Below are 24,642 nucleotides of genomic sequence, written 5' to 3' on the forward strand. Positions count from 1 at the left end.
CGGCCTGTGGCCTTGGTTAGTTCTTGGTGAACGTAGGTGCTAAGTAAAAGAAGGGTAGCCGCCTGTTAGGCACAGGGTCGGCCAGGCCCTAATCTTTTTTAGCTAAGTATAAGGGGGGTGGCTGTATGTTTGGAACTAGTCGGCCCTCTTCTATGGAGAGTAGCCGACTATATGTCCAGACGGCATGCCCTTATGGTGAGTAAAATACTTGATGGAGAGTAGCCGACTGTAAAGGTACAGGCGGCATGCCCCTCTGAAAATAGAGTAAAACTCAATGGAGAGTAGCCAACTGTAAAAGTACAGGCGGCATGCCCCTCTGAAGATAGAGTAAAGTACTCAATGGAGAATAGCCGACTGTAAAGGTAAAGACGGCATGCCCCTCTGAAGAGAGTAAAATACTCAATGGAGAGTAGCCGACTGTAAAGGTACAGACGGCATGCCCCTCTTAAGTAAGAATTTAAACATGGAGAGTAGCCGACTATTTGTTAGTAGGCGTGCCCCTCTTAGTACAAAATTGAATATTAAGTGCAAACTTTTATTAAGTAGCCCTTGCTTATTTACATCATTCAAAAGAAATATTTCTTAAGATTATCTACATTCCAAGTTCGAGGCAACGGTTGTCCGTATGGTATTTCCAGCCGGTAGGTACCGTCCCTGACCTCTTCACAGATTCGGTAGGGTCCTTCCCAGTTGGGAGTTAGTTTGCCAGACTCATTAGCCCTACCAACTGCTTCCATTTTTCTTAGTACAAAGTCCCCCACTTTGAGTGGACGCCTGTGTACTTTTTTGTTGTATGATCTAGTCATTCTCGGGCGGTAAATTTCATGGCGCAAGACAACATTGCCCCTCCTTTCAGGAAGTGAGTCTAATGCCAGGCGCATGGCTTCCCAGTTTGCCTCTTCGTCATATAGCATTACTCGAAGAGTCGGCTCGTAGTGTTCTATTGGAAGAACAGCTTCCGCACCATAAGTTAGGAGGAATGGAGTTTCTCCAGTCGCCCCTTTTTCAGTCGTCCTAATGGCCCAGAGAACATGTGGTAATTCATCCGCCCATAGGCCGCCTGCTCGTTTAATCTTTTTCTTAAGACCGTCTGAGATGATTTTATTAAAGGCTTCTACCTGGCCGTTTGCTTGTGGACGGCCGACAGATGCAAAGTAGTGTGCAATTCCTTGGTCATCCAACCAGCTTTTGAGAACAGGCGTCTCAAATTGGGGACCATTATCAAAAACCATAGACATGGGAACCCCGAACCGAGTGATGACATTTTTCCACATGAATGAAATTACATCCTTCTTCTTGATTCCCTTTACAGCCTCCGCCTCCACCCATTTAGTGAAGTAGTCGACTGCAACAAGTATGTACCTCCTTCCACCTGTAGCAGGCGTATAGGGACCCAGAATATCCATGCCCCACTTAGCAAACGGTAGTGGGCTATGAATGGTAGTGAGGTCAGTAGCCGGACGGTGAATTAGCTTACCAAACCTTTGGCACTTGTCACATTGTTTCACCGTCGCCATTGCATCTGCTTCTAAAGTAGGCCAAAAGTAGCCCTGCCGCCTTGCCCGTTGAGCAAGCGTCCTACCGCCTATATGGGAAGCACAGTAACCAGAGTGAAGATCGTCTAGTATCTCCCGTCCCTTTTCTGGAGTAACACACTTTAAGAAGGGTTGAAGGTACCCCCTTTTGTGAAGTTCTCCCTTTATTATTTCAAAACAGGTTGCTCGTTTTTTCAGTGCTGCCGCCTGTTGATGATCATCCGGCAGGGTACCGTTTGTCAGATATGCCCTGATTGGATCCATCCAGGTTGAGCTTCTGTCTAGGATTCCAATAGGGTCTTCCTCGATGCTTCTCTTCTCCATTACTTCCCAAAAAACAGTTCGAGGAGTATCAGAGGAGGCGGATGATGCTAATTTTGACAGTGCATCCGCCTGGTTGTTTTCTGATCTCGGCACTTGGATCAGATGGAAATCCTCAAGGGAGCCGACTGCTAGTCGGACCGCCTGTAAATACTTGATCATGGCCAAATGGGTTGCTTCGTATTCGCCATTGTACTGACTCACTATCAATTGTGAATCGGAACAGGCGTCTATTTTTCTTGCCCCTGCCGCCTTGCACATGCGGATTCCGGCTAGTAAACTTCATATTCTGCTTCATTGTTTGAGGCCTGAAAACTGAAGCGTAAAGCATACTCGTACATGTCGCCCTCTGGCGACTGACATATGACGCCTGCTCCACAACCATTTGAAGTAGAGCTTCCGTCCACATATACCTTCCAGACTTGGTCTGGAACTTGAGAGTCAGGAGGACGAGTCATCTCAACAATAAAGTCAGCAAAGGCTTGCCCCTTCACTGCTTTTCTAGGCTCGAAAGTAACTTCGAGGCTCTGTATTTCTATGGCCCATTTGATCATTCGGCCTGACGACTCCATGATGGTCAGTGGCCGCTTGATAGGTTGGTCTGTATACACGACGACTGCATGTGCCAAAAAGTAGGGCTTCAATTTTTTAACAGCCATGAAGAGTGCAAGACCAAATTTCTCCACTAAGGGATACCTCAACTCGGCATTTTTCAGTACATGACTGACAAAGTAGACCGGGAGCTGACAGCCGTCTCTTTCAGCAAGGAGAACAGCGCTTAACGCATGATCAGAGACGGCCAGGTACATGTAGAGTACTTCTTTGGGCAAAGGGCTGACCAGCCTCGGCAAGGAATGCAAGTGAACTTTCAATTTCTGGAAGGCGGCCTCAGCATCCGGCCCCCATTCAAACCTTGCCTTTTTCTTAATTGCCTGGAAAAAGTATAGGCATTTGTCGCCTGATCGGCTTAGAAATCTTCCCAAGGCCGCCAAACAACCTGTTAACTTCTGAACCTCTCGGATGGTACGAGGCGACTGCATGTCAATGACCGCCTGCACCTTCTCAGGGTTCGCCTCTATTCCTCTCTGATTGATAAGGAATCCGAGAAATTTCCCAGACTCAACTCCAAAGACACATTTCTTGGGATTGAGCATGACATGGTGCCGCCTGAGTGTGGCGAAAGTTTCTCGGAGGTCCGACAGATGATCTTTCTGAAGTTTAGTCTTGACAATCATATCATCAATGTATGCCTCGACGTTTCTCCCAATCTAATCAAAGAACACAGTGTTTATCATTCGCTGAAAGGTAGCCGGGGCATTCTTAAGACCAAACGACATAACTGTGTAATAGTATAACCCCTGATCAGTGACGAAGGCCGTCTTCTCCTGATCTTTCTTCCATAAAGGAATTTGATGGAAACCAGAGTAGGCGTCCATAAAGCTCATCAAAGCATGGCCGGTTGTTGAGTCGACCAGGTTATCAATTTTAGGCAGAGGGTAACTGTCTTTGGGGCACGCCTTGTTTAAATCTGTGTAGTCTACACACATTCGCCAGGTGCCATTCGGCTTTTTAACAAGCACCACATTTGCAACCCAGTCTGGGAAGTAACATTGCCGAATGAACCCTGCATCAAATAATTTTTTAACTTCGGCGGCTGCCGCCTGACTTCTTTCTTCGCCATGGTTCCGCTTCTTCTGCCGTACCGGCTTCTTTTTCGGATCCACGGCCAGTTTATGTACCGCCAGATCAGGACTAATGCCTGGCATTTCATGGACTTCGAATGCAAAGATGTCCTTGTATTCTTTCAATAGTTTGTGAAAGTCGTCACCTAGGACTCTCAGAGCAGTCGTCCCAACTTTGACTGTTCGGTCAGGACGTGAGTCGTCTAGGATCAGGTCCGTATGCTCACCAGGTGGCTGAGGGTGGAATTCATCCGACCGCTTCTCTGCCAATGATTGCTATTTTCTGTCTTTTCTTGCGGCCCCTGTCTGGGATGCCTTTCTCTTCTTGCCGCCTGCTTTTTGAACAGGCGCACTCTCCTTGACATTGTCAAGGTCTATTTTTCCACCAGTCGACCCAGTGGCCATAACAGTGGGCTTGACATCCGAGAGATAGCACTCTCGGGCCATCCTCTGATCTCCCCTTAGGGACCCGACTGTTCCATTATCCCTCTCAAACTTGAGCAACATAAGAGATGGGATTATAACAGCCTTGGAATTATTCAGGGTTGGTCGTCCCAGAATCATGTTGTAGGCCGAGAGTTCTTCTACTACCAAGAACCGGACTACCATGTGTCGTCCTTCCCCTTTTTCGCCCAGGCGGATGGGTAAATCCACTCGTCCCAGTGGGTGGACGACTCCTCCTCCAAACCCTACTAAAGGGTGGGATGCCGGATGTATGCAATCAGTCTGATATTTTAGTTTCGACAGACATTTGCTACTGATGAGATCTGAGGAGCTTCCGGTATCTATGAGGATTCGACCAACTCTCTGGTTGGCCACTTTACATTCAATAACGATAGGGTCGTCATGCGGCCCTCTTACCCCTCCTAGATCTTCTTCAGTAATGACAATCTCAGGAAATGAATATTTGGAGGGCCGTTCTTGGTGAACGGAATTTACATCTAACCGCCTGATATTGTCTTTGTTGCCCCTAATAGTGGGGCCGCCTCCTGAGAAGCCGCCTGCAATGGTGTAGACGACTGCATCATCTGTATCGGAGCTGTCGACCTGTTGATTCTTTTTGGCCGACTGCTTTTTTGAGGAAGTGTTCCCCGTAGATTTCTTGACAAAAGTGTCAAGATCACCTTGCTCAGCCAGGCGGTCCAGATACCGCATGAGACTGATGCAGTCATTGGTGTGATGACCAACATCTTCATGATAAGCACATAATTTTTCTTGGTTCCGGTTGTTTGCAGAACCCTTCATGGGGACCGGCTTCTCAATTGAGATCCGTCCCTTGATTTCTTTTAGGATAAACTGGTTATCCTTGTTAAACGCATACTTTGGGGAGTATGGTTTGAATTCTTTTTTCTTTTTCTGGGCCGGCTGTTTAGAGAAATCAGCCGCCCAGACCTCTTTTCTCTTCTCATCTTTGTTTGACGACTGTTTCTGTCGTCCTTCTCTTTTGTCGGACCTTTTCCCGTCCGACTGTTTTACCGTACAAAGATCAGTCACCTGTATATAGGCTTCCGCTTCAATCAAGGCCTCTTGAAGAGTCGCCACCCTCTTTCGGACCAAATCAAATTTGAAGGTCGACCCGTCCTTGAGACCTCTGAAAAAGTCAGTATAGGCTACTTCATCCGGTAACCCTTGAATCTGTATTCTCATCAGGTTAAACCGCCTGATGTAAGAACGAAGCCCCTCCTTCTCGCCCTGCTGAATTGTTCCTAAATCAAGGGTCGTCTTCTTCGTAGGGATGTTCATGGCGAAGTTGGAGGTGAATAAGTAAGCAAGCGTCCTGAAGCTATTTACACAACCAGTCGGCAGGTTGCCGAACCATTGTTGTGTGATTCCTTTGAGAGTCGCTGGGAAACACTTGCACCAAGTGGGATCATCCAACCCTTGAAGGTACATCAGGTTGGTGAAGGCCATTAGATGGTCTTCTGGGTTAGTAGTGTCGTCATAGGCGCCTACTAATACATTTTTCACTTGGGCCGGCTGAGCGGCTTCAGTAATTTCCTTGGAGAAGGCCGACGGCTGTTCACCAAGTCTAAGCAACCGTAGCTGCCAGTCCATAGGTTGGACGTTTTTTGCTGCATGTCCACCAAACGGAGGTGGCTGTAAAAAATATTGTTGTTGCGGCACAAACGGTATGTTTGGTACCGCCTGGTCGCTATGAAAGCCAGACTGACGGGAGGTGCCGCCTGACTGACTCTCATGATACGACTGCGTATGCCTCATTGAGGTATTTCGCAGACTGTCTTGGAAGTTTGAAGTAGAGGCCGACTCTGACAATCGGTCACTCTTCTTCTGCTCTAGCAGTAGCCGAGCGTCTGTGTATGATTTCCTCGACCCGTCCGCCTGAATATGACGAACAGGTTTCCTATTTCCTGGAGTAGGAAAACGGTATTTTGTGAAATCAAGGGCAGTCGGCTCCCGCTTCCTAGATTTAGGATGAGGAGTCGCCTCTCGCCCTTGAACTGGCTTCCTCTTCAGTGAAGTGGAAGGTTTCTTAGCCGACTGCTCCTTGTCCAGAGCAGGCGGCTTCTTGTTGATCAACTCTTGAATTTCTCCCTTGAAGTCCCTCATGAAGGTCATAAGTTCGTTCCTTGTGATGGGAGCAGACCCATCAGTCGGCTGCTGCCGAACAGGCGGTGCGCCTGCTGGCTCGCTTCCTGTTTGAAGATGTTCCCGTTCCCTCCTTTCGGTATGACGGGTACGTCGGGCCCTTAGGGTCCCGTTTGAAGCTGTGTGAGCTTCAACTTCAAATTCACTCTCAGTATCGTGGTCCGACTGAACTTGAGGGTCGTCTAGGGGACGCCTCTCTTCAGGAGTCGGTACAGACTTGGATGCCATCTCAGAAGTACTCTCCCCACAGACGGCGCCAAATGTTTCGGGGTTTTCTGATGTCCTGCGGGAGAGTTACAATTCCGAGACTGGAACCGGACGCCTGTACCTGCAAAACAACGGAGACTCCTGGTGGTGGGAGCTCCGCCTCCAACGGTCAAGTTAGTACTTGATTAAGGAGTAATTAATGCGGAAATTAAAGTGATTGGGTCTCTCTAGGTGAGAGTGTTTAATGTAGGTAATCTGCTTTGTTAGCGTGATCAGCCTGTTATCTCTCTGTAATCTCTGTAATCCCCCCTTAATGAGGATTAAGGGAGGTATTTATAACCTTGGGAAACGTGCCAATCCTAGGTTTAGATTAACCTAGGGCTGATTGGGCTTCCCTCGGAAGTTGGGCCTGGGTGGCCGGTTTCTCCATTAGGCATGGAGTATGCCACGTGTCATGACATAATAGGTCCAAGGTGGACGAATAAGCGCGTGCCACGTGGAAAACCCTGACAGTTCCAACTGGGGGACACTTGGCAGGACCTGATTGGCCCACGTGGCGCATTCCGATTGGTGGGAGCAAAATCCCCTAATCAATATGTAACTATTATTCGTCAATATATCACTAGCTCGGTCTCACTTCTCACTTATATAGGTATGATAAGTCATCGATAATTATTCAATCTCAATTTTCCTCAAAAATAAAAATTACACATAACTTGATCAAATGAGAAAACTAAAACTTCGTGCTTCGTAATTAATAATCATATTGACTCAATAATAAGGTAAAAACTAAACAATATCTCTAGTTTAAAAATAACCTTATTTGGATATGAATTTGGTCAACTCGACCAAAATCCAGCCAAACACAAAAAGGAATTGAACCGAACTTGACCGAACCGAAATCATCCGAACCGAAATCAACCCGACCCAAATTCATCCGACCCGAAGTTGCTAAACCCGATCCAAATATATCCGACCCAAAAGTGAATCAATCTGAAGTTGACCCGACCTGGACTCGATAGACCATGACCCGAATTTGACCCGATCCAAGTTAAAAGGATAATTTTGATCCGAACATATCCGACCCGAACAGACCCGACCCGAATAGACCCGATCCAAACTCTATCCGGTTATCCGAATTGACACCCCTACTTGTATGTAGTACCCAACATACAATATCACTGTATGTATGCCACATGAAGGAATAAAATAAGAGGGAAAAAATAGGAGGAAATAAGATGGGGAAAGTAGGAGGAAACAAGATGGGAAAGTAGGCCCTAAAATACAAACCAATCAAATGCCGTCAACAATGTTGTATGTGAAGAGTCCACATACAATTTTCTACAAAATTGCAATTTGCAAATCGCATAAATTCCCCTAAAAGCACTGTAGAATAAAGTGTGCTCTTTTCTACTTGACTGACTACTCCATTTTGTAACAGCGCCACTCTTTTCTACTCCTTGACTATACAAGAGAATATCAGCATATAACTAAAGCAGAAGACTGAAAAACCCCAGCAAACCCAAAGAGAATACAATGGAGAAACCCAACAAGAAGCAAGTCTTGCTCTTTTACTGTGTTGAGGCTGAAGAACTTGCTCGTAAAGTTGCGGCTCAATCTGATCTTATCAATCTTCAATCCATCAATTGGAGGTGTCTTTCTTTTACTCTGCTTCAATTGTTTTTTTTTGGAATTTTTGTGAAATTTCTTGTACCCATTACCCGGAATTTGTTTAATTTCAATTTTTATTGATAATTCTGATTCATGGGTTTAACTGATTTCCTGGAATTTCATGTATGTGTAATTTTGTGGTTAGTGTAACGATACTCTTTTAGTTTTTAAATTACTTGGATTTGGGTACTTGTTCAAGTGTCCAAGTCGGCTTTTTTATGAATAATTTTCACAGTTTTAGCCCAGAATTAAATGTAGAAATACAAAATTAAATGTAGAAATACAAGAGAAGAGTCTATAACCTTGTTGGAGTGACGAGGATCCGACATGGGTACAAAATGAAATGGTGTATCTTAGAAATGTAAATAATTTGTAGTTTTATTTCTCTTTGTATGTTACAAGTGTTTTATAGCGTGTTGTACAACAATTTGGCTGCGAATTGTTATTGTTTGTTGGAAATGTTACAAGTTCCATTTGTCTGCCTTGAAGTCTAGGTATTTCCTGCTAGGTTTTATCTTGCAAAATGGATTAATCTACAAAGTGAAATGTATGGTACATTGCTGCATATTTGAAAATGCAACCTTCATCATTCGGTTGTTGTCTATTGAGCTCGAAAATTATGCACTACTTTGTTAGCTTTTCTTTGATAAGGGAATTTAGACAGGTCTTCATTTGTGGTAGCCTAGTGGCTAGTAGGCAGTAGGCTTGCTCATTTATCTGGTTTATGGACAATAAACATGAAGCTGTATTATATTCCGTATTATATAACATGTTTACCTCTCTTATTCAGTGTTCTATTAGAGGTTTGATTAATTGTATCATGTATCAGGAGCTTCGATGACGGTTTTCCAAATCTTTTCATAAATAATGCACAAGATATAAGAGGCCAACATGTTGCCTTTTTGGCTGCTTTTAGCTCACCAGCAGTCATATTTGAACAACTGTCTGTTATATTTGCTCTTCCGCGGCTATTTGTCGCGTCCTTCACATTGGTCTTACCATTTTTTCCAACTGGATCCTTTGAGAGAATGGAAGAGGAAGGAGATGTTGCCACAGCTTTTACAATGGCAAGGATATTATCCAACATTCCAATATCAAGGGGTGGACCAACTAGTGTGGTCATATATGACATACATGCTTTGCAGGTGAGTTTCATAATCAAGTAGAAGCTAGAATGTGTTATGGATACTGGTTCCCTATTGTCATAATACTTGAGTAGTGGAATTTCTTTTACATGCGTTATGATTATGTTTGTGTACATTGAGTATTATGAGGGCTCTTGTTGAAAATCCGATACATTGTGCTTTTCTTTCTAGATTTTAAATTGCATGTATAACATTGTCAAAAGGGATTTAATGAGTTGATTGAGAACTTAGCCAAATAATATGCGGGTTGACACTCATATTTGAAGTGACTTTTGTTTGTAAAAAAAAAAAAAGGAAAGAAATATGCTATCAACATTCTCTAAAGAGATTGAAATGGGCTGATGATAATTATGATTAGATATGTGATAAATTATAGTTCAACCCGCTTCGGTGTAATTTTCACATTACGAATTCAACTTATTCAAGTTAAATGATCAATGTGACTATAAAATCCAGTCATTGGAAGTATTTTGTATATGTATGAGTTCATCATCTCCAAGTTAATTGTGTAAACCTAAAATTGTCAAAGTGTAATGTTGGAGATGGGAGTGAAGGGCATCAGTATTTTTAATGGAAGAACTAGTCTTTTAGAAGAGTAGACTGTGAGTTATTGTTGTTGATGAAACCTGCTAGAAAGAACTAAAGAATAGAGAAGAAGTAGAAGAAGAACTTTAGAGAGAGAAAGAAGAGAGTAATTTCATTTCATAATTGGATGAATGACAAATCTAATACAAGATAGCTTTATATATAAGCTACTAGATATTATTACATAGGCTGTAATATCTAACAAACTTTGTAACAGAATTTGCTGACTCAGCATCTCTAACAAACTCTACTAGCATGGCAAGAGCACACCAAAAGTATGAACATCACTAATATCATCAATATCCCCCCATAAGCTGGAATGGATGTCATCTGCAGACATGATCAGCTTGGAAGAAAGCTTGTGATGCTGAGAAACTGAGAGAGCCTTGGTCATGATATCTGCCAACTGCTCTGCAGTAGGAAGGTAAGTGAGCTTGATCAACCCTTCCAAAACTTTCTCCCTAGTAAAATGACAGTCCAACTCTATGTGTTTCGTGCGCTCATGAAACACTGGGTTTCTGCCTATATGTATAGCACTCTGATTGTCACAGTTCAGAGTAACTGGTAACAAATCAGAAACACCAAGATCACCAAGAAGTCTAACCAGCCAAGTTATCTCTGATGCAATAGCAGCCATTGCTCTGTATTCAGCTTCACTAGAGCTTTTAGAAACTGTAGTTTGTTTCTTTGATTTCCAAGAAACTGGTGAGTTTCCAAGAAGGAGAACATAACCAGTAACTGACTTCCTTGTAGTTGGACAAGAAGCCCAATCAGAATCACTAAATGTCTGTAAAGTGATTTTGTTTGTAGCCTTAAGAAAAATCCCTTGACCCAATGTGTGAGCTATGTACCTCAGAACATGATTCAAAGCTTGAACATGTGGAAGTCTATGCTGATGCAGGAACTGACTAAGAGTCTGGACTGCATATGCAATGTCAGGTCTGGTGTTAGAAAGGAAATTCAATTTCCCAACCAAGGACCTATAGTGCTCAGGGTCAGGATAAAAATCACCAACAACATCCTGCAATTTAAGACCAGTTGGGAGAGGAGTTTTAGCCAATCTAGAAATATCCATCTGACATTCACTAAGTAATTCCTTAGTGAATTTCTTCTGAGTCATGAGTCATCAGTATACCAGAAGACAAATGAGTCACTTCAATTCCCAGAAAATAATTCAGCAAACCCAAGTCCTTGATGCTGAATGTAGAGTGTAAATGATCCTTGAAATTTTCTATCTCAACTGAATCTGAGCCTGTAACTATAATGTCATCAACATAGACAGCTACCACAGTCAAATCACCATTATTCTTCTTTGTGAAAAGAGAATAATCATTTTTAGACTGCATAAAACCCATTGCCAAAAGTTCTGTATTCAACCTAGCAAACCATTGTCTTGATGCCTGTTTTAAACCATATAAAGACTTCTTGAGTCTACAGACCAACTTATTAGGATTTACCAAACCTTCAGGAGCCTTCATATACACTTCTTCAATGAGATCACCATGCAGAAAAGCATTGTTGATGTCCAACTGATGTATTTTCCAGTGATTGCAACAGCAACTGACAAAATGCACCTTATAGTAGCCATTTTAACTACTGGAGAAAAAGTTTCCATGTAATCTATACCATACTTTTGTGTGAAACCCTTAGCTACCAGCCTTGCTTTGAGTCTCTCAACAGAGCCATCTGCTTTTAATTTGACTTTAAACACCCATTTACAGCCAATTGGTTTTTTACCTTTGGGCAAAGGAACTAGATTCCAAGTATGATTGTTAGCCCAAGCATCCAGTTCTTTCTGCATTGCATGAACCCAACCAGTGTCTTGTGATGCCTCCAAATAGGTGATAGGTTCAAAGACTTGAGCAACAGTATTAATCAAGGCCTTTGCTGTAGAAGGAATAACACTGAACTGAACTATGTTACACCAATGTTCAGTTGCATTGTCTGCAATGCAAACAAAGTTGTCAAAATGAGAGGGCCATTTTGTGGGTCTATTTGAATGTCTGAGTGGTGCTGAGGTGTTTTGAGGAGTTTGGGTAGGTCTAATAAGGGTTGTATTTGAACCGGAATTGGTGTTGTGGGTTGCAGAAAAAGGCTGTGCTGAAATAGGCTCAGGAACAGGACAATCTGTAGTCTGAGAATTTGAATGAGGTATTTGTTCTGGTGTTTGGGAAATGGGATCATCAGGAGTTTCAGATGAAAGAACAAAGGGTTCAGGTATTTCAAAAACGGTATAAATATCTATTGGGGTATTCACAGGCAAAAATATGGGTAGTTTAGGCTGTGTAAGGCTAGTATCATAGTGAAAAGGAAGGTGTTTTTCATAGAAGACAATGTCTCTAGAAATAACAATTTTGTTGCTCTCCAGATTAAGAACCCTATATGCTTTCTGATCAGGTGGATAACCTAGAAGAACACATGGACTAGCCCTGGTATCAAACTTAGCTCTATCAGTTTTGAGTGTTGAGACATAACAAAGACACCCAAACACCCTCAAATGATCAAGTTTGGGTTTAGAGCCATGTAATTTTTCATAAGGTGAACTAAAATCAATGCTTCCAAGAGGCATTCTATTAATGATGTGTGTTGCACAAAGCAAACACTCACCCCAAAATCTGATAGGCACCCTGGATTGAAAGTACAAACTCCTTGCAGTTTCCAGCAAGTGTCTGTGCTTTCTCTCAACCACCCCATTTTGTTGAGGTGTGTCAGCACATGATCTTTGATGTATAATACCTTTACCATTGTAGAGAGACAAAATGTCTCCTTCACATAATTCTTTGGCATTGTCAGTTCTGATACATAAAACATGAGCAGTAAACTGATTTTCAATCAAAAGAACAAGGTTATTCAAGATAGAAACAGCATCTGACTTATATTTCATCAAAAAAGTCCAAGTGTGTCTTGAATGATCATCTACAATAGTTAAAAAATAACTACAGCCCTCATGAGTCTTAGTCTTATAGGGACCCCAAGTAGAACTCAAAACACTTAGATGATCTAGAAGTGCTAGAATGAAAGGGTAACCTAGTCTGCTTTGCTTTGTGACAAACTTGACACACTACATCCTTCCCTGAGTTACAACCAAAATGGTTGTTTACAAGATGAAGTTTATTAAAAGGAATATGACCAAGTCTAAGATGCCAGAGCTTGGCTTCTTCTGTGCTAGCCAAAAGAGAAGTGTCTTTTGAATCCACAATGTTCTGCTTCACTGGATCAAAATCATCAGTAGCATACAAACCAGAACTGAGACTACCAAGAACCAAGGAGTGTCTCATGGTTGGATCCTGTATTAAACATTTATCATGAGTGAAGGTCACTTCACAGTTCAAGTCCTTACACAATCTGTATGTAGAAATCAGATTGAATTTGAAACCAGGCACATGCAAAACATTTTGCAGTTTGATTCCATTTTCAAATTGAACAGTCCCAATATGTTCAACTATTACTTTTTTACCATCAGCAATAGTAATAGTGTTAGGAAATCTATCAAACACCTTGTATTCACTGAATAATGCAAGATTAGAGCATATATGATCAGTAGCTCCACTATCAATTATCCAATTTGAATGAGAGCAAGTAATGAGACAAGTACCTGCCATATACACTCCTGCAGTTGACTCTGGTGCAAGTGAACCTCCAGCTAAGCTTGCACCAATATCCTGAGATTGCAGAGCTTTGAGAATTGAATTATAGTGATCTACTGACATAGTGACCTGAGCATCAGAGTCCTGGAAATTTACAATAATCACAGAAAACTGGATTAGGCTTCCTGTTCTGCATCACCAGTTTTTGATTTCCAGAAGTATGCTGGTATTGAGGCTTGTAAAACTGTTGAGGTTTCTTGTAATCAGCTGCAAATTCCATGACCTTAGTGTTGGAGTCATCAACACTCAACTCTCTTTGCTTTTCTTCTTGAATTAGCAACCTGTAAGCAAGAGAAATAGGTGGCAAAGGTTGCATCATAAGAATGTTAGATCTGTTGAACTTAGAATTCAACTTCATTAATAACTGAACTAAGCGTTCCTCCTGCTGTTGCTGTAGAAACTTTTGAGTCAAGGCACATGAACAACCATTACAAGAACAAGTAGGCACAGGACTCATTTCACTGATCTGATCCCAAATAGCCTTAATCTAAGTAAAGAAATCTGCAATTGAGGTATCAAGACCTTGTTGAAGATCTGATAATTTTTGCTGTAGAGTGAACAATTGAGGTCCTGAGGTCTGAGAATATCGTTCCTCTAGATCCTTCCAGATCTCCCTAGATGTTGTAAGATAAAGAACACTCCTAGCAATTGAAGTATCAATAGACCTCAGAATGTAAGAAATAATGATTGCATCACACCTCTTCCAAGCTGAATATACTGGATCTGAAATAGCTGGTTTAGCAAGACTGCCATCAACAAAACACAGCTTATTCTTAGCTGAAAGAGCAACTGTCATGCTGCGCTTCCATTCACCATAGCCTTCACCAGAAAATTTCTCAGAAATCAAGGATTGTGAAGTATTTTCAGAAGGATGAATGAAATAGGGACTTGTAGGATCCTGAATATGAGACTGAATTCCAGAATTTTTTGGCATTGTAGAATAGCTGAGTATAAACCTCAAATCAAATCAGAATAGCCAAAAGAATGGCAGAAACTGATGATCAAACTCTCAAGATGAAACCGCAGAAATTTGATCAAACAGTAAACGAAAAAACAGCAGAAAATCAATCAAATATCAAATAATATCAGAGATAATTGCGGAAGAACATCAAAAACTAGCAGAATTCAACTAAATTTCTGGAAAACCAGAAGCTCTGATACCATGATGAAACCTGCTAGAAAGAACTAAAGAATAGAGAAGAAGTAGAAGAAGAACTTTAGAGAGAGAAAGAAGAGAGTAATTTCATTTCATAATTGGATGAATGAAAAATCTAATACAAGATAGCTTTATATATAAGCTACTAGATATTATTACATAGGCTGTAATATCTAACAAACTTTGTAACAGAATTTGCTGACTCAGCATCTCTAACAAACTCTGCCAGCATGGCAAGAGCACACCAAAAGTATGAACATCAGCAATAGTGATCAGCATCACTAATATCATCAATAGTTGTGAACAAACCGATAGTAAGAATGTTACCGTAAAGGTAACTAAGATCAACTTGTCAAAATTCAGCCTAATAGGTTTTGTAGAAACTAGAAAAGGGTAGTGAATCTCTGTTGAATGCTGCTCATTTCTGTTGCTAATAGAATGAGTTGTAGGTGGGTGTTGTCTTTCTAAATTCTTGTTGTAGGACAACATTCATCATCTGATATTAAACATTCATTATATTCCCCGCTCTCCTCTACTACACATGAAAGTTTGAATTGAAGTGACTGAGTTGCATGATTTTACTCAGCAAACGTGCAATTGATTTGGGATTGATTGCCCTGAAATTGTGAATAGTCTGAATTGTGGTGATAAATTGAGGCTTCAAACTCTAATTTGTTGGATGAACAGGCCTTGGTCCTCTTGGACAATTATCTGCTCTGAGGTTGTTGTTCCTAGTAGCTGGTGAAGTGCTTGCTCTTTCTTTTTTCTCTTCTATATAAAAAGTGGGGAAGCAGGAAAAGATGCAGTATTATCCGTGTAACAAGAGGCTGTAACTTTTAGATAATGTGTGATTGTCGATGGTCTAGGAACAATATTGTAATATAATAATATATGAAGCAGCTTAAATAGAAGATATATTATTAAGTAACTAGACACATATAGGGCCTGAGAAGTGTTTGGTGGAAATATTAGGACATGACCTTTGTTTTCTATATAATTCAGATGTGTTTGTTCAGTGATTACTATAGCTCATAGGCAGACTATAGAAAGTTGATAAAGAATTTCTATGAGGCTCTGAGCTCCTTATTTTTGGGTGTGGGGATTTAGTTCCTATGTACTCATTGTACTGTTTGGTTTGCCTTTGTCAGGTATTGGCTATTGTGATATGGGTTTGGGTTTGAGTGACAGGTGATTTGGATAAGTTGGGACAAGACTTACTAGAGCCAACCATCTAAGCAAGAACTTAAAAGGTGATGTAGGTCATACATCACATATATTATGTTGTTAAGGTGCTAGTATTCAAATTCCCGCTAGAAAGGCTGTCAGGAACCATCCTTTATAGATTGGCTTGAATTACTGAAAGCTTAAAACACCGTTGTAAATGAATGTCAATGCAATGACAAATAAGCTTGTGAGGGTTTAGAGTCATTGCAGAAAGTTTGTTTCTGTCTCAGTTGAAATACCATGGGTCTACATCACATTACTAGACAGCGTTTGAAAAGAAGACGGGTAGCAGAATTTTCTTGTGTATACTATACTGTGTTGCATTGTAAATCTGAATAATTGCTCAATATGTTCTTTCTTTAGTTAGGAAGAAACTTTATTCTGAAGACGGTTAAATTGTCTCACTTCTAAAAACTGTCATTGTAAGTGTTAGGAAATAAAATGTGTAGTACCATTTTCAAATGCCTGTACTCTCTTCTTATGGAGACAATAGTACTGTAGTGTACGTTGAAAGGGCAAAGAGAGTAGTGTAAAAAATCACTGATTATATATCTGATTTGTGTATTTAACTTTTCTCAGATCTTTATCGTATATTAGGGGATCATAAAATATGGGTATTTTGTGATAGTACCATGTTCAGAGGGTATGTAATTTTTCGATATCAGAGGTATTAATATCGTGTAATGTATCCTCGAGAGGTGGCTATTACTTAGATAATTACATTATTGGTTGTTATGGAGCCTGATGTAATTCATGTAACTACAATAAGTAGGATTAGGATATGATTATAAACTTTATAAAGAGAAGTACAAAAAAATATAAGATAGTAATAGAAAAGTTAATGCTAGATTTATTTACTAATTGCTTCGAGATTGGTTACTATGACTATTATCTTATAAACCAGTTGTTTTCAATCTTGGGTATTTGAACTGTTTGTTATGTTTTTAACTTGGGTATTGGAAAATGAAAAGTTATCAGAACTTACTATATTAGGGAGTATTGATAGGAGCATTTTCGTTGGAGTGCAAATTTCTGAAATGCTAACAAGAATGCCTGACCTGGTGAAACAAGTGATATCATGATATGCCTGTTTTGGATTAATCACGAATTGGTGAATTTACTTTGTCTGTTCCCTTTATTATTCATACAAAATTAGGTCCCTAACTTCCGGCTTGATTATTTATAATTTCTATCATACTTCTTTTGATACTTTAAGATATTTGTGTTTGCATTTTGTGCAGTCTTCAATGTACACCTTTGACCATTATTACCTTTAAAATTGTTAAAAAGTCAACATCATGACACATTGAAAAGAATTTAACAAGATCTTGCATGATAGTGTTTTTTCTTATGTACTTCATATAAATTACCAAAGGCCGCCTGGGTTTTCAAACTTTGACTACATAAAATTCAAATCCGAAGCTTTCTTCCCGGTTCTGTCTACTGACTACTGTCTCTATCTTCTGCAATACATTTTTTTTTTCGCATGTTTGACACTTTATATTTGCTGTTTTGCAGGAAAGGTTTTATTTCAGTGACAATGTACTACCATTGTTTGAAACTGGGATCCCCCTGTTGAAGCAGCGCCTTGATCAACTCCCGGATGCTGAAAAGGTTACTATAATATGTTTTCACTTCTCCACTGGCCATTATGTTAATTCCGCACAGAATTTTCCACTGTCCTTACAACTGTATGTTAATGACTGCTTACTCCACAATATTGTTCCAGATAGTAGTTGCATTTCCAGATGATGGAGCATGGAAGCGATTCCACAAGCAGCTAGATCATTTTCCTACGGTTTGTGTATTTTTATGTCATGTGTGATTATTACAACTATTCTGACCAATTTAATCCTGCATATTCCGTAGCAATTAAAATTTTCATGTCATCCAAAACCAGGTGGTTTGTGCAAAGGTTCGTGAAGGTGATAAACGGATAGTGAGGCTTAAGGAAGGCAACCCTGCTGGATGTCACGTTGTCATTGTTGATGACCTAGTACAATCTGGTGGTACTCTTATTGAATGCCAGGTATTTTTCTTTTCTTTGTTGAGAGAAAGCAAATAAGCAATCATGTCTGTGTTAAATAAACTAGGCTTCATTTAGTCGTGTACATATGCAGACAATGAAATACCTCGTTCCTTTTTTAACAACAGCAGACTTGCTGCTTTCCTTGCACTAATAATTACCTTGGCTAGGTACTTATAAATTTTGGTCATTTTGTGTTTTCCAAGTTTCACTCATCTTTTTAAGTTGAATCTTACATTTATATTATTCATGTTTACCAATCAAATCTGTATGCTTTCACGGGTACTTGTATATGACTTGGTTATTGGGACTGCAGAAAGTATTGGCCGCGCATGGTGCAGTGAAGGTTAGTGCTTATGTGACCCATGCTGTATTTCCAAAGGCTTCATATGAGCGTTTCACGCATAAAAATGATGGTAAATACTCTTTGGCCATTATTGATAATTTATCACATGATTGCAACATAGTATATCTGATGTTTCTTGATTGCAAAATCCGTAACTAATGATTACTCTCAATATCTTTGTTTATACCTTCTCCCAGGTTCAGAGAAAGCATTTAGTTACTTTTGGATCACAGATTCTTGCCCTCGTACTGTAAAGGCAATTGCAAATAGAGCTCCTTTCGAAGTTCTGAGCCTTGCTGGGTCGATTGCTGATGCTCTTCAAATATGAAAAAGATACAGAGCTATTTGACCGGAATAACTGATAATGTAAGGTTATGCGAATTTGTATTATGTCTTGGTGGAGATACGAATTTGAAAAACAGGATTTATGAGGCAGAGTTGCTTTGCAACCTCCTTCGGTTTGATTTCATTAGGTTCAGTATCGGTATCAGCCGTAGCTTGTAGATCAGTTATTGTTAAGACAAGTGAACACTTCCTGAATCTGAACACTTCCTAGTTGTTGGGTATAATAAGATGAAAAATGTATCAAGTTAATTTTATTGCTTTACAAATAAAAATCGATACTATAGTGTTTAGTGATAAAATCAAATGCCTTTTATAATCCAAAAATATGTTTATCGTCATTTCTTTAGATACTCTTAAATTCTGTAATGCAAATTTTCAAAAGTAAATGAAATAAAATACAAAAAAGGAATAGAACTTTTGACTAATTTCTCCCTATTTCTTGGACTTTGGGCTTCTAGCACCCTAAGACTGCGGCACCGGCTGTTCAACTTTTTTTTTGGTGTTTTTATAATATACATCTTTAACTTGGCTAAGATCTCAAATACGAGTAGTAACAAATTAATAATCCAAGAACAAAGCACAGTTTCTATTCACTTTTTTTCCAATTTTTTTTTCCTTGCATTTTTTAATACTCATTTTGTCCCAAATTTAAGGCTACATTTAGACTTCTATAATCTCTAACACTTTTTTTTTTTTTATGTTATTTTAATACACTTTCAATTTGTAGTCCTTATTAATATTAATTTAAAATTTCTTTGACGATACATAATGTTATGAAACTAAAATGATTGAATTTGGACAAATGAATTGATATAGAGCAAATGAATGAATACGAGGGTAAATATGATTTTAAATTCACTACCCTATAAACTCTGTAGTACTCATGATTAGTGGAGCATGACTTTTGATGTCCATACTCGCCCATTAGATCATTTATACTCATTTCAACTAACACGTATTTAGTGCAGAATTATATACCCACATGTCATCCCTTAAGCGTCACCAAATATCATACTCTACACCTAGAGGTCTCAAAACCACACCACACCCCACCCAACCCAAAACCTACTCGAAAAATATTCAATTTAAAGTTTAACTTGTGTAAAACAATAATTTAACATAACTCAACTTTAAAAATCGACTCAATCCGACCTTATTTAACTTGATCCGATCATTCGAATTGACGCCTCCCTACACCTCTACATTTACTAAACACCAAAGATGAAGACTTTGAAGAGGAAGAAAAGAAAAAGGAGAAACCTGGAAAAGAAGAAGAAAATGGGCACTCACTAATTAAGGTCATCATTACTATCATCACTTAATATTACAAACAATTCTTGCTTTTCTTCTTCTCTCTATCTTTTCCCCCATTGTTTGATCCTTCCTTTCATCTTATTTTCTACCACCCACAATGTCTCCACCACTCTCAACCTTTCTCTCTCCTTCTTTTTCTTCTTCGTCTTTTGAATTTCAAACCTTAGCTTCTACAAATATTATTCAGCTGTCCTATATTTTACCCTATTTCTCTAATCTACCCCTATTTCATTTTCCCTTTTCAATATACTAGTATTACAAAAAGATAAGGTCAGAATACTATGGCAGCTTTTTTGTTCTCTTACATTTGGGTAATCAATCACTTATAATTATTATTCAGGCTTTAATTTCTTTGAAATATTTGAAATGGGTAAAAGGGTATTTTTGTTTCACTCCTCTGCTTCTTCACTCTTCATCATTCTTCCTCTTTTCTTCTCTTCAGGTGATTTTTCTCTGCTTTTTTGGTCCACATTTTTTATTTCCTTTGTTTTTAGTTAGCCTTGTTTTCATCATTATTTGTTGTTACTTGGTCTTGGTCCTCACTTTGGAATTGCCTAGTCTTGTTTTGATGTTATACTATATCATGGCAAATGACAATGATGTACACGAGATTTGATTTGTAAGTTAGTCTTTCGGAAATGCAAAGTCTTATTTTTGTGAATTGTTGTTTAACTAGGTGGTTATATTAAACAATAATGTAAACGGAATTTGATTTTTAAGTCTTATTCATGTTGAGTTTCTACAATTTTTGTTCATAGTATGATTCATGTTGGGTTTGAGTTAAATTTGAGTGGAAGAAACCCAGAAAGGTAAAAAAACAAAGTCTGTAAATAGTGTTTTCCTCTGTTTTTATTTTCTAGTTGAACTTAGGATTAATTAATATTTTAGCTAATATTTTTTTGGATAGTTTTGTCGTATTATTAAGATTCTCACAGTCAGAAGTTGCATTTGATTTCCTTGTTATTGTGGACAAATATTCTAGTAATTGGTTAAACTAGGAAGTAAGCATTTATATGCTTTGTGATTCGATTTGTTGGTCATATTATATGTTTTGTTTGTCATCATGTACACTAGGAACTAAGCATTTGTTATGTGTACGTCATTATAGAATTGGTCAATTGGTTGTTTGTACACCTTGTTTCGGTATGTTCGAGTTTAGGCTAAAGCATTTTAAGTCCATTTTTTGTCTAGGAATTCTTGACCAATCTCCGAGATTGGATCATTCGATCTAATCTCAAGTAATCCGAATAGTCAGTCAATCAATCAAAGCCTTAATCCCATAACTAGGTCGGCTACATGAATCAAAAGTGATAATTTCATATAGTCATCCGAATAGTGCTCCCAATTTAATTGGAAAACCACTACATGTCCTTACATGTACACATCATTTTTGTAAAATTAATGAAACTATGATAGTCCAATCTTGAGGATAGGTTTATCATTGCTTATCATTGTATATTCCTTAGAAGACATATGTTAGTTTTCATGTTAAGCTTCGCTTTAATTTTGTTTCCCACTCACTTTCGATCACTTGGACTTCTTGAAGATTTTTAGGATTTATACTTGGAATGTACTTGTATAGCTGCACATAATCGATGATCTGAAGAGTTTGTTCTATAAAAGCATATCAGAATATATTCTTGTGTCATTTGTTATATATGTACATTATAGCTAAAAGTAAGTTTCACATCAATTAAGGGTGTGATTTAACAATGCACTTCTATTATCCTCTCATCGGTTTTTGTTTTGTCAGTTTCATGTACTATAACATGGGGAGGAGTTGGACCTGGTGAGGTTCCTACTGAAGCAGCTATCCAAAAGGACATCACCTCACCTCTTACAACTGTACCAACCATAAATTTCACAGGCGCGTCATCTGCTCCTGTATTGAATCCAAACTCAATCCCTGAAGACCCGCCTAAGTGGGTTCCATTTGCTACCCCAACCACATCTTCACCTGTTAACTCAGGTGCTAGCTGGTGTGTTGCCAGCCAAACTGCTGCTCAGTTAGCATTGCAGATGGCTTTAGACTATGCGTGTGGCCATGGTGGTGCTGATTGCACTGCAATTCAATCTGGTGGGAGTTGCTATTACCCAAACACACTCCATGATCATGCTTCTTATGCATTCAACACGTACTATCAGAAGAACCCGATTCCAAATAGCTGTAATTTTGGGGGGACTGCTGTTGTCACCAGCACTAATCCAAGTATGATCAACACTTCTTTTTCTCCTATTTTCATTTGTGCTTTTCTTCTTTTGTGCAGCGTATAATTTGTTTGTTCTTTATGTCTGTTGTTTATTGAACTGGGACATGTTGAATATAATCTATGTGAAACTAATTTGGCCGTTCATGAAGTAGGATACATGTCAATCAGATTTCACACAGAAATTGCATTAGGCATATGTTGCAAATGGAGAAATAATGTGCAAATTTTATTTATTAACACTAAAACATTGATGACTTTGTCTAGAAAAAGGATTTAATTATTTGTATTGTTGATACAATTTAGCTGTACAGAAAGTAAATGATCATAGTTGGAATTCAATGAACCACGAAAGGGGAGAAGTATACTAGTCATTTAAAGAAAAGGTCTACCCCCAAGTTTATTTCCTCGAGATTTCAAGTTTAAAGGTATCCAAAACAGGATCTCTGGTGTTCGAGAGAGGGAGAGACTTCATATTCGTCGTAGTTTATTGTGAATTATGATGTAATGTGAATATGTGATTGCACTTGGTGAATACTGGTGGTGCAAAGTGCAAATTTGCTCTCCATGTGCCTGATTTTGACTTCCACTTATCTGAGGCCTTAGCCACTAATTATTCTAATCACCCGTGGTATCTTTTAAGTACATTTTTAATAAAGCTGGATTAATTATAGACTCTGCTAACTTTCACTAGAGATAAAGTAGTAAACAACGTTACAGCAGTCGGTTACTTTTGGCTAACTTTTGTATATGTTCATTAATTAAATTTACAAATGGAAACTTATTACTGTTGCATAAAATGTTACATCATTTCTGGATGCATATCTCTGGAATCAAGATTGTTACCATTTCTTATGAAATGTTGTGCTACCTTTAATAGTCATACTTCATTTTCGCTCTGTACTGATGTCACAATATACTTTATCATATTTCAGGTACCGAAACATGTCAGTATCCCTCTACAAGGTGAATATGCATAAGTTTAGTGCATTGTCTTTTCCTTGCTTTATTTTGTCTGAATCAGTTATTAACTGTAATTTGTTTCTCTGAGTGCAGCACGAGTTCATCTGTGCTAGACACAACCAATCAAAACGTCTCAACAGTTTTTGGTGTGGGACCACCTGGACCGTCTAATTCAGCAGCAACCCTTGATAGCAAGGTTTCATACCTTTCAAGATCCTTATGTTTCATGGTTCTTCTGCTAAGATATGGTCATTAGACATTGTTAATCGTAAAGGATTAGTTCAAGAAGCTCAGTCACTGTTATCATTCTGTAGAAAATTTAGTGATGAAGATGTTTAGCCGTGTAGGATATGTTTTCCATGTATTACTCCGTAGCATTTAGCAATCTGAGGGGCAGCTTAATCATGTAAGTCAGGTTATGTATTTACTTGTTTCCGGCTGAAGTGCTGTTTGATTCTTAGTCCTGTGAATGCAGGGGCAAGGTTAGGTTAGCGATGTTTATAATTTTTGAGTTTATAACCATAATTTAGGGTTGTGCTTTGTTCCTTTGTGCCTTTGTGGTATGTATTAATGTAGTAACTTTGCTTGTAAGTTTGACTGTTTGAGAATGAAACATAATCAGACATTGTTAAAAGGCACCAAAATTAATTCGAGTCACGCTAAATTACTATTCTTGAAGGTTCAAGACATGTAAATTGTTGGAGAGCGTTTTGTATAAGTTTTTGCCTTAGAAGTCACAACTTACAAATAATGCAGATGAGAATTAGGAGATGGAACTTGGAAGCACTCCTCTTGGGCCTTTGGTTTATAGAATTATGAGAACAGATCATCGGAGGGTTTGGGCTTTAATTGATTTTAAACAATAGGTCTATGGTAGACCCTGGTCCATCTAAAATAGGTGGACCACTAGCCCAAATACTCCAATCTATCATCACAAACACATTACAAATAAAGCGGCCCAACCTCTCATTTCTTTCTTTCCACTCCAACAACACTCTGACATAATAAATTCTGAGCTTATAGCCATCAACACAAACACTACGAAAAATTCTCGTTTCTCTCTCCTCTGAAAATTCAAGCATAGCCATGGATGAAAAGTAAGAAAACAATGCAGAAAGGTAAATAAAATTTCTGAACTTATACTTTGTTTAAATTTCTTTGAATTTGCAATTACTCGTTCGTAGTTGTTATAATTTGTTAAAATTTCATTCGTAGTTTTTGTAAATTGGGTATAATTTTTGAACAATTTTCATATTTTTTAGGTACAATTTTCATATTTTTTAGGCATCCAAATTCTTCTGATAGTGATGAAGATCAATTGTAAGTAAATTAAAACCCTATATAATTGTTGAATTTTGAAATTAAATGATGAATTGAAACCTTGTTTGAACAGGACAATTTCTCAAATCCGAAACAAAAGGAAGAAGAATTGGATATAACAAGTCCAATTGTTGATCCAAAGATTTTAAAAAAGATAGACAAGCAACATTCAGAAAATGGAGAAACCGGGTAAATCATAGGCTCAAATATTTCGTGTTTTTAGTTCATATAATTCGTAATTGCTGTTCAAATGATTTGTGGTTTTAGTACATATAATCTGTGATTATCGTTCAAATATTTTGTGGTTTTAGTTCATATATTTCGTGATTACTGTTAAAAAT

General features: G+C 38.8%; 2 protein-coding genes across 2 annotated transcripts; both read left to right on the forward strand.

Moving 5' to 3' along the window:
- The first annotated feature begins 7,763 nt into the window (after positions 1-7,763).
- On the forward strand, positions 7,764-18,801 carry LOC110730858 (ribose-phosphate pyrophosphokinase 4). The gene is made up of 7 exons (XM_021910690.1): positions 7,764-8,004; positions 8,853-9,168; positions 17,299-17,394; positions 17,510-17,578; positions 17,681-17,809; positions 18,123-18,222; positions 18,350-18,801. The coding sequence occupies exons 1-7, from the start codon at positions 7,889-7,891 to the stop codon at positions 18,478-18,480; spliced, it is 957 nt and encodes a 318-aa protein (XP_021766382.1). The 5' UTR covers positions 7,764-7,888; the 3' UTR covers positions 18,481-18,801.
- Positions 18,802-19,701: 900 nt separating this feature from the next.
- LOC110730859 (glucan endo-1,3-beta-glucosidase 12-like) lies at positions 19,702-23,525 on the forward strand. The gene is made up of 4 exons (XM_021910691.1): positions 19,702-20,253; positions 21,565-22,020; positions 22,954-22,984; positions 23,075-23,525. Exons 1-4 carry the CDS (start codon positions 20,178-20,180, stop codon positions 23,235-23,237), a joined length of 726 nt encoding a protein of 241 aa, XP_021766383.1. The 5' UTR covers positions 19,702-20,177; the 3' UTR covers positions 23,238-23,525.
- Positions 23,526-24,642: the final 1,117 nt, after the last annotated feature.

The sequence above is a fragment of the Chenopodium quinoa genome, unplaced genomic scaffold (genome assembly GCF_001683475.1).
Source record: "Chenopodium quinoa cultivar QQ74 unplaced genomic scaffold, ASM168347v1, whole genome shotgun sequence".
In the NCBI taxonomy this organism is placed as follows: domain Eukaryota; kingdom Viridiplantae; phylum Streptophyta; class Magnoliopsida; order Caryophyllales; family Amaranthaceae; genus Chenopodium; species Chenopodium quinoa.

What these genes read in the sequence shown, in the direction of transcription:
- LOC110730858 (XM_021910690.1), top strand. Translation starts at nt 7,889, where the DNA reads ATGGAGAAACCCAACAAGAAGCAAGTCTTGCTCTTTTACTGTGTTGAG. An exon ending in AGCTAGATCATTTTCCTACG is followed by an intron (nt 17,579 to 17,680) that starts GTTTGTGTATTT and finishes ATCCAAAACCAG; the next exon opens with GTGGTTTGTGCAAAGGTTCG. An exon ending in GTACTCTTATTGAATGCCAG is followed by an intron (nt 17,810 to 18,122) that starts GTATTTTTCTTT and finishes TTGGGACTGCAG; the next exon opens with AAAGTATTGGCCGCGCATGG.
- LOC110730859 (XM_021910691.1), top strand. Translation starts at nt 20,178, where the DNA reads ATGGGTAAAAGGGTATTTTTGTTTCACTCCTCTGCTTCTTCACTCTTC. An exon ending in TCCTCTTTTCTTCTCTTCAG is followed by an intron (nt 20,254 to 21,564) that starts GTGATTTTTCTC and finishes TTGTTTTGTCAG; the next exon opens with TTTCATGTACTATAACATGG. An exon ending in TGTCACCAGCACTAATCCAA is followed by an intron (nt 22,021 to 22,953) that starts GTATGATCAACA and finishes ATCATATTTCAG; the next exon opens with GTACCGAAACATGTCAGTAT.